Source organism: Coloeus monedula (genome assembly GCF_965178545.1).
Source record: "Coloeus monedula genome assembly, chromosome: 12".
NCBI classification, from domain to species: domain Eukaryota; kingdom Metazoa; phylum Chordata; class Aves; order Passeriformes; family Corvidae; genus Coloeus; species Coloeus monedula.
The window spans coordinates 20977006-20990394 of NC_138792.1; the positions used below are offsets into that span (position 1 = coordinate 20977006).

General features: G+C 47.6%; 1 protein-coding gene across 1 annotated transcript in view; it reads left to right on the plus strand.

Moving 5' to 3' along the window:
* Nucleotides 1-8341: 8341 nt before the first annotated feature.
* HS6ST2 (heparan sulfate 6-O-sulfotransferase 2) overlaps nt 8342-13389 on the plus strand; it is a 154316-nt gene continuing 149268 nt past the window's right edge. The window contains exon 1 of the mRNA XM_082289260.1: nt 8342-8962. Within this exon, the coding sequence (XP_082145386.1) occupies nt 8451-8962 (512 nt within the window). The 5' untranslated portion in view covers nt 8342-8450. The remainder of the gene's footprint in view (nt 8963-13389) is intronic.

Below are 13389 nucleotides of genomic sequence, written 5' to 3' on the forward strand. Positions count from 1 at the left end.
GTCAAAATGGAGGAGGGGAGGAAGTCCCAAACACTACATTTCATCAAAGCCCTGAAGGTAAAAATGATCTGCTGGCTTGAAATTTATCTTAATGAGTGAAATCCAGCCAATGAAACAGGGTGCAGATGAAAGTGACAGATGGAATCATTTAAAGTTTGATTCTTTACGTGAAAGAAAGTAATATTTTCGATAAGTTATTTTTCTTCTGGTTGTTACCATGTTCTGCATAGTGTCATAACCAGATGAATTTATCCTGAGTCTCTCAAAAATTCAGAGTTAGAGGGAACTCTTGGAAAACTGTTATATCACTTGGGATCTAGGCAGGTCCATAAAAGCTCTGTGCAGTAGGGGGACACATATTCTTGTAGGGAATCTCCTAAATTCTGGTGTTGAGAGGTGCTGTTCTCCACCTCTTAGTGTGCAAGGCCAACATTATGTGTTGCTTATCTTTAGTAGGGAAAAGAGACCCATGCGTTATAATGACATCTCTTCATCATCTCTTTGGAGGCAATTCTTGCACAGTAACCTAGTGCACATCTGTGAGTAACAGTGTACACACAGAGCAGTGGACCCTGTCCCTGTGACAGGGCAGGAAACAAAGCATTGCCCCCTCTTCTCTGCCCACTTAATTTCTGATTATATCAATGAACAGTTAACAAAGGTTCAAGACACAGAGGAGGTCATCTGGTGGCTTCTCTGATTTAAGTAGTGTTGGACTAGATGCTGTAGTACACATAGCAAGTGTTTGACTATGCAGCAGCCCTCAGCCTGGGGGATGAAGAACTCACACTGGCATCAGACAGGCAAGGGGATGTTGAGGCTGTGGTGGGCTTGCTGCTGGTCCCCAGCCATCCTTTCCATGGATTCGGCATTACCAAAGCACTGAGCAGGAGGCTGAGACCATGATGAGCAGCCTGTGCTGCTCAGTCCACGCTGGGTGGAGTGGTGCTCACAGCATGGAGCAGGTACCCCACATCCATCTCCTGTCCAAGGCACGGAAGGAAGGCTCTGGCCAGGGTGAAGAAGGGGCAGTCAATAACTAACTCATGTAAGCACAAGTTAACTATTGGGAGACAGCAAATGTTAGTTCAGACAGAAGATGTTAATTACAAAGCCTGAGAAGCCGAATTCACCCTAATCTTGTCAAGATAGAGGGGACAAGGATCATCTCAGAGACTGCTGAATCATTCCTCAAAGGACTACACATGCCCAGGGAGAAAGGTGAAAAGTTCACTGTGAGGAAGACTACTGGTCTTCATCAGAAAAGACCCCCGAGGAAGAGGAGAGGTCTTCCTCAGCGCGACCACCAGGACACACAGCGCATGCGTGGCCCATATGCTAATGATATTAATGACTTCCGAGAAAGAATTTGTATAACCACACCTGTTCCAAGGAATGTGATGAATATTCATAATTTAACCCTTAATGCTGTGTTGTAGGGAACACCGGTGTGTGTGTTTGGAGGAGCGATCCCCACACACCCGGCGCGCCGAATAAAGCAAATACCCACTTCTCTGACTCTGTCTCTGAAGTGTCTCCTGGCCCAGTTGAGGCGTGATTCAAGGGGACACAATTTGCACATGCACTCTCTGCCAGGTGGCTCTCTTGTCAGCTGGGAATAGAAGTAAGGGATTGCAAGGAATTTCTTCAGATGTATTCCAGCAGCAGATTAAAATAGCTGCTACTATTTTGATCCAGTGAAGTGGCAGCTCAGGCACATGCAGGACTGGCAGCATGTCTGCAAAGAGGGATTCCAAGGGCAGCCTGTGACTGTAGTAATGCAAACACAGGGCTGTGCCAGGGTGCTTTCACTGTGGAAAACTGGCTCAGGCCAAGGTGGTAGAATTTAGGATCAGGGGGTATAAATTCACACTGCCCCAGTTTGCTGTGAGTTATTGCAAAGTGCTGTAATGCTATGAACCCTGAGCATTTTTGGGAAACAACAAGAAATTGCTGTACTCAATATCTGTTATTTACATCCAGTCCAGCTGGGGATTTTCTACTGAATTGTGTTGCGGTGAAATTTTAAATGTTTGATTATAATTTTGTTTTCTTTTCCAGAAGTTTCAGCGTAATATAACACAAATATTCTGTTTCCCTGTGGACTCATGGCAGCAGTGTGTGGGTGGGGTGGGCTAGGGAGGAAAGGGAGCTTTTTCTTTTTTAGGAGTCTTTTTACACATAACTGCAATGTGAAACTCCTGCTTTGTCCCTCATTTTCTATTTTGTAGGGGGATGTTTGCTGTAGGCCTTTAGCAGCTGGCAGAACTAGATTTGAAGTAAAAGAAAGAAAATTTATCTTTGCATCTTCAGAAACTGTGAATTATTTATTTGCTATTCCTGGTAAATCTGCCATTGCAAAACCTCACTGTGAAATGAGCAATTCTTTGTTTCACCGGACTATGGGATCAGTCCCTGAAGATTCATCAGCCCTACTGCTGGAAGAAGCTGTCCTCGAAGCTTCTTTTATTATTATTATTTGGTAATTATTTGAGATTCTTTTTATTTCACCTTCATTTTTTCTTCTGTTAATTTTAAAACTAGGTAATTGCATTAAGTCATCTGAAATTTAAAACCTCTTCCTGAGATTTTTTTTTTTGCTCCTGCATCTGATCCTCTAGCACATAGGTTAATTCCATAACACTGTGTTGCCCAAATTCAGCATCAATTTCAACAAGCAAATATTTATACATCATCCAAGATGCAGTCTGTGCACAAAATGACACCAAATTAAGTTAAATTGATACTAACTACTCTAGGATTGAAGAGTGTCTGGGCAAAAGGTGGTACCAGTTTAACTAAATCTATTTCAAAACCAGTGTTGTTAAACTGGAATCATTTCAGTGTGGAGGGTGATGTCTTGAATGCCTTTGGACCAAATCCCACTGCTTTCACTCTACACAGGACTACCTATTGAGATAGCATGAGGTAATATTATGTCTTTTCTCACTGTTCTTTCAGGGCCGTGTGAAATGGTTTCCCCCTGGGTTTTAGGAAGATTCAACAAATATTTGTATGAGTCTTTTAACAGCCCTTTTCTTCAGTGTAAAACCACTTTGGAAGACCACTGTACATTATCTTAGTCTCTTACCTACCTTAATCAGGCAAATGCTGCAGGTTTTGTACTGAACTAGATCAGATACACCAGTTTCTCATTATATATCTTCAAAGTGGGCACAAAGTGTCCCTTGGACCATATGGTCTGCAGCCCTGGGCTTTGTTGGCTCACACCCTTTCTAATTCCTCCTAATCTGCTCATAAACACCTCCAAAAGGGTTCTTCACACACCTCACCAGTAATCTCTTTCAATGCCTAGCTGCTCTTTGGATCTAATGCCAGATGGTATTAATATACCCATCACTGTATTATCCAGACAAGCAAACAGTGGCAGGAGCGATCCCAACTTCTTCCTTTTCCCACTGATTCAGAGGCAGACTTGAAAGAGCCCTTTTATCCCCATGGATCCTGCTCCCTGGAGTTGTCCCAGGCTGTCCTCATCAAAAAGGAATTTGATGTTTCAGCAGTTTCTCAGCCAGTTTCATGCTGGGAAAGAATCAGTGGTGATGGGGCAGTATCATTTATTCGCCCTCCAGCTGTTGCCCAGACACTTGGTACATGGCCAGGTGTCAGTCCCACACCACGTCCTCCTTTAAAACCTTTCACAGGACCAAGATCTATATGTGAATTGAAGTACTGCTGATACCTTCTAACTTGAAAGCTAGCCTGCCTTCTGTCTGGCTCCAAGTGATGGTGCAAATCCAAGATTTGCTGCAGTGAGCAGCCTGGACAGAAGGTTTCTGATGCCATGTGTTGGGAAGGAGGTACTCCTGAAAGCTTCCTGCACCCAGCAAGTTCTGTGCAAATACCTCCTGCCAAGTCCATCTTCCCATGTGGCATTTTGATAAAGTTTATTTAGCAATCAGTCTGAAGCAAAATGAAACTGTAAGGGAATATCTTGCAATTATCTTGCAAGGTGGGTCCCTTGAGTATCCAGGTCTTTGGCTCAAGCTTTTAAAGGCCTCCCAGTTTACCACATACCCAAAGAACTTTGGGCAATGTTTGTATTCAGGAAGGCAAGATCTATAAGTAGACATAAAGGCAAGATCATTTCAATAGCTGGAAAAAACAGAGCTCTTTTGAACACCTCAGCCTCTCCAAGACCCATCTCCTAATACAGAGCAAGACTTTACACTTGCATCAAGTGTGCTTGATTTTAGGAATGAGCAGCAGTGATGCCATAGTGACAGGAAGCAAGGCTTTGATGTCCACATCACAAAGAATATGCAAACTTGTATTATTCCTTTGATTAGCTCCTCTCTGATATGTCAAGTCCATGAATAATCAAGTCTCATTTTCTAGTTAGTTTTACTCATCACCCCACTGCTCCTTGTCTTCGGTTATTTGCATACCTTTTTTCTAGATAAGGACCTTATTCTATGAGGTGCTAGCAGGGCTTCCATCTCTATCCCACCACAGCATTTCTTTGGTCCTTTCCCAGTTATTTCCTTGCTCTTGACCTTGCTCCTCCTCCCATGCAATGACCATGTCATTGCTCTGTGCTTTTCCACTCATTTCAAGACTTGTTTCCTCAGGGAGCAGAGTGGTGTCTTCAACGCTGTGTTTCGTGGTGATACCTTTTGACTCCATAATCCAGTTTTACCCAGTCTCAAAGGAGAAGTAAAATTATCAAAGTTGTTGGTTTGCACATCTTATGGAAGTGGTGGGAGAGAGGTCTTTTTGGGGCAGTTGGGGACAAGGCTGGAATATCCACTTCATCACTTTGAGAACAAATGATGGGAAAAGTGGTTTTGAATGCCCTGGCCACAAACCTGTTTAGCCATCAGCTATTGTAGACAAGATAGACAATTCCATAAAGGAAAGCTGCAGCAGCTGGGCTGGTAATGATTGTGTTTGTTATTTTAATAAATATGCTATTTTCATAATACAGGAGGCTTTTCTGTACTTACTTAATCTATCTTCTTCCCCTTCCTGCACAGGTACTATATCATGAATCACATTACAAGGAGATAAAGCAAACTTAATGGCTCATTTGCATTTCTTTTAATCAAGTTATTCTAATTGTGCTATTGTGGAAATAAGGTTTCCCCTCTCATCTGAAAAAGACTTTATCCTCCCAGCAGCTGTGGATGCCTCAGCAGCTGGGATTACCCCAGCCCTGGCCAGGGCTGCAACAGTCCTGTCCTGCTGCTCTGCCCAGGGGGTTCAAGCTGGCTGCACTCCTGCCCTTACCTGTGCCAAACAGAGGACACTGGGACCTACTCAGGCTGAACTGATATGAAACCTTGCTCCTTTCAATAAGCTGGAGGCCTTAATGCATAGTAAAGCTCTGTTTTACACACCAAGAGCCTGCTTATCTCAAACCTGATGTGTGGGTTTTTTTTTTTTGTTGGAGCCAAGCAGTCACCATTTGCTAGCCAAAAGCAGAGGTGAAATTCAGATGCTGTGGAAACAAAGGTTTTCAGTAAGTACACAGGGATGTGATAATCAGCCCCGACTGATGAGCTAACAGCAGTTTTCTAAAGCAGTGAAGATCAATTTAGGGCTTGAGGCACAAGATGTTTTATTGATCTGTCTCTGGGCAAACACCCGGTGCCTTTGCATAACAAACCCCTGATTTTCTGAACATTCCCGTGGGTAATAAGACAGGATCAGCCCAAAATGAGATCCTTCACCAGCTCAGCTTGGTCGTGTTGTATTGGAAAGAGGCAGCTGCTGACAGGGTGGGTGCAGAAGAGACCAGCCACTGGCAGAGGACACTTGTAGGTGGGAGAGAAGAGGAGCAGTGACCATACCCATGTGCTCATCTGGACATGACCATTCACTGAGACATGGGGTGAGGGGATCCCCTGTGCCAGCAGAAGAGGGTCGTGTGTGGGGAGTGGGAACAGGGATCGTGTGTTTGGGGTCTCTGGGGATGCTGTGTGTGGAGAAGGAGGTGGAGATTTTTTTCACTGATGTTACTAAGCGCTCAGCGTTTTTGCTTGACCTCTTAACTTAAACCAGCTGCACCATCAGCCATCGAATCTTGTCCATGTTGTGAAACTTTAACAGCTCTGCTCTGTCCTACTTTTATCTAGTTCGGGGCAATTTTCATTTCTTTAGCGCCTAACCAAACGTTTTGGGGCCCTGGATCAAAGCTCAAGAGCATCATTTACATATCGTGAATGAGAAGGCAGCAGACTGGAGACCATCACTCATTACTGAAAGGATGATCATTGCTTGTTTAGCCCATTCCAAAATAATGGCTCTACTGGGAACACCAACCCAGTATGTATCATATCTTTTATAGTATATATTAAGTTAGTGTAGACATTAGGCCGTTGTTATTCTCACCGTTTAATTCCCAGGTATTAGCATTCAGGATCGGTTTTAACCCACCACACATCTTTGTTATTTCATAATGTAAAATAAATAAAACTGGGGGCAAACATTTTTTTTTATATGAATGACTGTGGCAGAGTGATGTATATAAAGCACAGAAACATTTTTATAATTTTAAGGCTTGAATTTCAGAACACAGAGTTTTCATTAAATGGTGCAATCCATTCATTTTGGAGATAAAAATGGAAGCAAATGAACTCAGTAGTTCTCATCCCTGGAATCTTTGCGATAAAATTGCCTATTTTGTGAGTGTAAATGTTTTCAAAATATTACAGACAACTGGAAAAAATAGGAAAGACAGGAGAGGTTGCTCAAGGATTAAAACCATAAAGACATCACCTCCAAACACCACATATACTTGCTGAAATTATTTAGAGAGAATTGCTTGAGAGGAAGGAAAAAGGAGGCAAGCCTTTTTTTTTTTTTTTAATGACAAATAAAGGTCTGGGAGAGTGTTTACAAATTATTTTCTTTGCTGCCTGCTGTGCATATTCTACATATTCTATTCAGCCTGGAGTAGAAAATTCTACTCTAGGCTGATTGGCCAGGCAGAGAAACAGAGGCATCACAAGGGACAGGGAAGCAAAAGCTAAGGTGCTGCGGTGGGGAGGGGAAGGAGAAGCTCAGATATTTCCAGCCTTACCTGAGATTGGGAGTTTCTGAAATGCAGCACCTCTGTGGAACGTTAAATGTTGGAGCACATCTGCTGGGGGTGGCCAAACCCTTGGTCCTGCCCTGGCTGCTTTTCCATGACGGACAGGACCCTGAGGATGGGGTGAAAACCTCCTTTAGCCATAACCCTTTTTTTTTTTTTTTTTTTTTTAATTGCTTTTTTCTTGCAAGGCTGCAGTTCTCAAAGGCATTAATTGCCACAACATCAGTTGCAACAAGAGGGAAAGGAAAGCCTCAGGCTCCCTGGGGTGAGCACCCCTGTGCTCCCACCCACAGGCCTCATTGAACAGCCGCCGGCAGCTGGAGGGTTAAACATCATTTGCATATAAATATACACGGGCCTGTAATCAGACATAAATCCATGGAGTCCTTGTTGTTACTGTTTTATTTACAGAACACTCTCGTTTTGCAGAGAGGTTTTGAAATATGCTGACAGAGATAGCGCAGGTATTTGCTACCTGAATCAACAGAAAACCACTTGGGGCATCAAGAAAAACAGTTAATGCACTACCTCCCCACCCAAAAAAACCCCAAAACAAAACCAAAACACTGGGTGTTAGTGTAAGCTGAGGAGAGAAAGTGGACAGCTCGGTGCCCAGAGATGGGAGTGTGTGTGATGGACGGGCGGGATGGTGACACCGCAGACGTACCACTGCCATTAACTGGGATGTTCCCTGTGGAACAGCACCATCCGCCCTGCGCCACGTGCTGCCAGCGGGCACTGGGACGGGCAGGACGGGCACAGAGCCACGCACGCACTGACGAGCATGCGACGCTCCTCAGGCCGTCGTCCGGTCCAGCACGGGGACGGGGGGACGGAGCATCCCGGTGCGCCCCGGGCCGGCCACGCTCAGAGTGCACTCCGTGTGCGTGGCGGCCGTTGCGGCGGAAGCGCCGGTCCCGGTGCGGTGCCAGTCCCGGTCTCTGCGTGGAGCGCGGTCCCGGTCTCTGCGTGGAGCGCGGTGCCGGTCCCAGTCCCGCTGCTCGTGCGGTGCCGGTGCGGTGCCAGTCCCGGTACCGGTGTCGGTCCCATTCCCGGTGCCGGTGTGAAGCGGCCGCGCGGAGCGGGGCAGTGCCGGTGCTGTGCCGGTGCTGTCCCAGTGCCAGTGCCGTCCCAGTGCCAGTGCCGGTACGGAGCGGCCGCGCGGGGCGGTCCTGGCGGGGGGCGGTGCCGGGAGGGGGCGCGGCCGCGGCGGGGCGGGCAGAGGAGCACGGCGGGGCCGGGCGCGGGGGCTGCCGGGAAGGGCCGTGGGCAGCAGCGGGCGATGGCGGCGGCGCGGGTGCCCCCGCGGCGGCGGCGGCGGCGGCGGCGGCGGCGGCTCTGAGCGGGGGGGTGGCGGCGACGGCGGCGGCGATGCGCGGCGCTCCCGGCGACGATGGAGGACCGGTCCCACAAGGTGCTGCTGGCGCTGGTGATGCTCTTCCTCTTCGCTGTGATCGTGCTGCAGTACGTCTGCCCGGGCACCGAGTGCCAGCTCTTGCGGCTCCGCGCTCTCAGCCCCGCTGCCGCCGCCGACCCGTACCGGGCGGAAGACGAGACGCCGGCGCGTTTCGTTCCCCGTTTCAATTTCTCCGCCAGCGACTTGCTGCGGCGGGTGGACTTCAACATCAAGGGGGACGACCTGATCGTGTTCCTGCACATCCAGAAGACGGGCGGCACCACCTTCGGGCGGCACCTGGTCCGCAATATTCAGCTGGAGCAGCCCTGCGAGTGCCGTGCCGGGCAGAAGAAGTGCACCTGCCACCGGCCCGGCAAGCGGGAGACCTGGCTCTTTTCCCGCTTCTCCACCGGCTGGAGCTGCGGGCTGCACGCTGACTGGACCGAGCTCACCAACTGCGTGCCCTCCGTGGTGGACAGCAAGAAGGAGCTGCGGCTGCGGCCCTCCAGGTGAGGCCGTGTCCCAGGGGGCTCCCCGTGGACCCCCGGTCTGCGGCGGTGGCGGGGCGGGCGATGGCCCGCGGGGCGCAGCGGTGGCGGGGATGCTGCGGCGGCGGGAGGAGGAGGGAGCGGGGAGCGCGGTGTGACCCGATCATCCCGGCACGGAGCGGGTGACACCTCCGGAAGCCGCACCGGTCCGGGGCCACCGCGGTGGGTGCTGCGTGCCCCGAGGTCTGCAGAGCGAGCAAAACCTGCTCCGCTCCGCCGGCAGGAGGTGATGGAAGTGATGTCCCGCTGGCTGTCGCGATTGTGACCGCTGGTGGGGAGAGCCCGGGGGTGATGAGCCCGGTGACACAGGAACAGGCCTGGCAGCCTCGCAGCTCGGAGACCCCCGGAGCGGCTCTCGCAGGAGAGAGGGTGCTTCGGCTGCTTCCACTAGAGCTTTTCTATCTTTGGCTGTACAGAACTCCTACAGCTCCTGTGTACGCCAAGAATGAGTGTTGATTTTGGGAGCGTTGGTGAGCCACCGTATCTTCTTGGTACCTGAAGTTTGACTTATGCAGATGGCGGCCTTGCAAAGTAAAGGTTACCGTTATGGCTGAGTTACCTGTAAATATTTGCATTGTTCTTTAGCCCTAACCTTGATTATTTTGTGTTTGCATTTTAAATTTTAGTGGCACTGCTCTCTCTTCATCCCTGGACCTTCCTTTGAAGTTGCCAAAACCGCACTGACCATAGCGAGGGGATTGCCTAAAAGCTGCCCCTGCTTTTCAGAAGCCCAGATGGTTTTTCCCCCTGAGCAGTGACGACCTCCTTCCTCTGCGCCCAGAGCTCTTTGATCAGAGCCTACCTTCGGTTGTAACAGACTGAGGAGCTTGTCTGTGGCTGTGCATGCAGCTGTACTGTGTAGCAGAACTGCTCAGGGTTTCAGTGTCTTTTCCCCTTATTTTGTGGGAAATTAGAAATTAGAGTATCGCTCCTATTGCACTGTGAGACTAATGGCAGGTCCCTTTACAAAGAGGCTGCTGTTATATATGATGCTATCTGAAGTCAAGTCTAAGCACAGATTCACTTGAAATACAAAGCAATTTCTTTCTAGAATTCCTTTTATATAGTGTGACACTACACTGCCATCTAGTAGGAAAATGCTTGGCATCATTATAATCCTGTACCCAAGGAGCAGCTCCTCATCAGACTTGGCTACTGTGATTCCTGCTCTTTTGTCTTCCCTACTGCTTTAAATTTTAATTGTCTAATTTTTGTGACGTCCCATTTGCTAACCAATTCCTTGCCCACTGGGTGTATTAGCTTCCCGGTTTCAGGTTGCTGAGCCTTGCAGGCTATGTAGTTTATTTTACCTGTCCTATAAATAATGTTGTTTGTCAGCAGAAATGGAAATGGTGTAACATGTGCTCTGTTTCTCTGTACAGCTTCCAGTGATACATGTTTCTCTTTCCCCAGAGATGGGCCTGGCCTGCAAAGCTGTAGCTGTGGGTCAGGGATTTCCTTCCTTTCCCAGAGACAGGTCTGTCTGTGCTTGGTCTTAGCTGTGCCCTCCAGAAAAATGTGAGGCTCCTTTTCCTGAACCCCGTACCTGAGGGGGAAGGGAACATCAGGCTTGGAGAACTGGGATTTTGCCTGCAGCTTTTGGCTTTGTATTTTTTTTTTTCCTTTGTTGGATACTAGACATGCTTTCCTGAGTTGGAATGGAAGTGGTGCATGTACCTGCTGAGGAGTTCAGAGCAATGGTTCCTCATTCTGCAAACAATGTACATTGTCACAGCTGACTTCTGAGAGGTCGCTAGGACATATGACTTGGGATTGAAGCCCGGAGAGAGGGAGGAAAATGAAGCTGTGATGATTTTGTGTTAGGTAGAGGTCTACTCTCTCAAAGCCTTCAAAATGATATTATACTTTTAATAACCTAATTACACAGCTTGCTGAATAGCTACAGTTATTCTCCAAAAAAATGTTTTGACAAGCAATTATTTGGACTGCAGCTTCTAAATGTTTAAAAAATACAAGAAGAGAAGTTCTTAAATGAACAATAGTCCTTTCAAGTCTTTCTGCCCATTTTAATACCTTGTCTTTAATTTTAGTTTGCATTCTCAATTTAGCAGTGTTCAGCTGACAACTAGTTAATTAGCACATCTACTTACTGCCAGTAACAGACAGAAATTCTAAGCCCTTTCTGGGCAGATAAAAGCTGCTTTCAGAGCAGCAGTAGGTGTAGGTTAAGGGTGTCTAAGAAGGGAAGCTGTGCTAGTTCCAAGTGGAGTCAGCCTGGCCATTCCTGAACTGAGGTTTTTAGGGAAAGGCCTGACCATCCTGGGTCATGTGTGCTGGTGGGAAGGGAAGGAAGTCATGGCCCTGGTGTGCAAATCTTGAGAGAAGGGGAAGCAACTTGGAGGAGTGCACAGCCCATTTGGGGAGCGTTGTGAGGTCGGGGAGAAGGATTCAATCAGGAACAGAGAAGAATTTTCTCAAGCGAATCTTGGCTTGACAAGGGTGGGAATTCCTGCATTTATAGTTGAGATGATTGAAAAGTGAGACCTGTTGTAAGAGTGATTTGAACTCCTTGGCAGCTGCATAGCAGTCTATAGCTACTGTCCTGGGCCTGTGTAGCCTTGTCTGGAAATACCCAAATGTTCCATCAAACCTTTTAGCTTGCACCTGTGTGTGATTACTTTGCACAGATGTTTGCCTTTTCAGGCATGGCGAGTCTACTTGTCAGATTACTGGTTACCTGGGCTGGTTGCTGGGGGCCTTTTGTTTTGTTTAAAAGTTGAGTCTTTGTTAGTCTGGAGAAAATTCTGTCTTGGACCATGCAATGCTCAGCAGCAGGTACAGAGCATCTCTGTGGTAGGATCTGATGGGATCAGCCTGGAGGGTGTACACATGAAGAACCTTGCTGCCTGCAGCAGTCATCCTGCAGTATCTGCTCTTAAATCCATTAGTAGTCTGCCTCTGCTTTCTCCGGGAATTGCAGGTTTGGAGTGCAGATTCCTTCACTGGAGCAGTAGAAATGCTCAGGATGGCTGTTGTGCTTTACACAATCCTGAGATGGATTTAACACAGTGGTGCTTTCCTGTCTATGAGCATGTAGGTTCTCAAAACTTCCTTTCCTTTGTAATGGTGGCTCGTGCTCCTTGATAAGTACTAAGCAGGTAAACAGATCTTCTCCTTCTTTGGTTCTTTCTTCCTCTGGAGGAACATGGTTCTCTGGGTGTGAGGGGAGGGATTTTTGGGTTTCTCTCCTTGGATCCCATTGGAGTGCATGTTCTGTATGTTCCTGTTCCTGTTTGTTTCCTGTTCCATCAGCCCTACTCAACGCTGCAGCATCCAGAAATCACAGGAGAGGGAAGGGGGAAGGTATAGGCAAAGTTGATGCTTTCAGTGCTCTGGATTTGATGCTTGGGAGGTCAGTGGAATGGGCCGATGGTGGTGGCAGAAGGGAGGGAATTGTCTCAGCTTCTTGGCACCAGTGGTGAGAAAGGAGAAATGTGCCTTTTCCTAGTAATGAGTGACTGACTTGAGTCACTTGATTGATTCTGGAAGCCTCAAAGCTTTTGGCACACTGAACGGAGGCAGCATCCAAAGTAACTGTGCATCACAGTACTGAGATTTCTCTCAACTCTGGCTAATTATTATGGGAAGTGTCTACCGAAGTTGTCTGTAGCAGTAAATCCAGTGGCACCATTGCAAGAAACAAAAGGCCTTGAGGTTAGACAGGAAAATGTAATGAGACATGGGAGCAAATACAGGTACCAGCGTTCTTAAGTGGTGTCATGGCTTTGTCCCCTCGTTGGGTGAGAGATGTGTTTGTGGTTAAAGGTTGGGCTGTATTTGATGTTCCTCCTGGGTAGCATTAAAGGAAGGAGATGTTCCCTGTTGAAAGCTGAACAAGCTTGTAGCACTGCCTCTGGAGCCAGAAAGTCTGAGATTGGAAGAAACTTCATGCTGCTGGTACTCACCTGTTGGACCAGGTTGGTGCCTGCTGGCTTTTGGGAGGCCTGATGTTGGCACCAGGTTGTGGTGATGTGGGGCAGAAGCTGCTGGCAATATGCATGGGTGTTCTTATCTTGTCCCTGTGTGTTAGTGAAACCCTTCCAAGTTGAGTCTTACAAAAATCTGAAAAAAAAGTTGTGTTAAAAGATTTCTCAGCAAACTGGAAATGCTTACTGTGCGTGTCTCTGTTGGCTGAACAGATTAATCCGCATGCTCATGAAAATGTGGAGTCATCTACTTTGAGGTCTGGAGTACTGGGTCTGACTGAGGTGGGGTTAGTTTAGTTTTCCCCACACTTAGTTTTCCTCATGGTGCTGTGTGTACGTAGCTACAAAGGTGTTGATAACAGTTTCCCAGTAAACTGCTTTGGTGTGGAGGGGGAAAACAGTCATGTAGCACTGCTAGGGAGAGAAAAGTAATTTATTTGA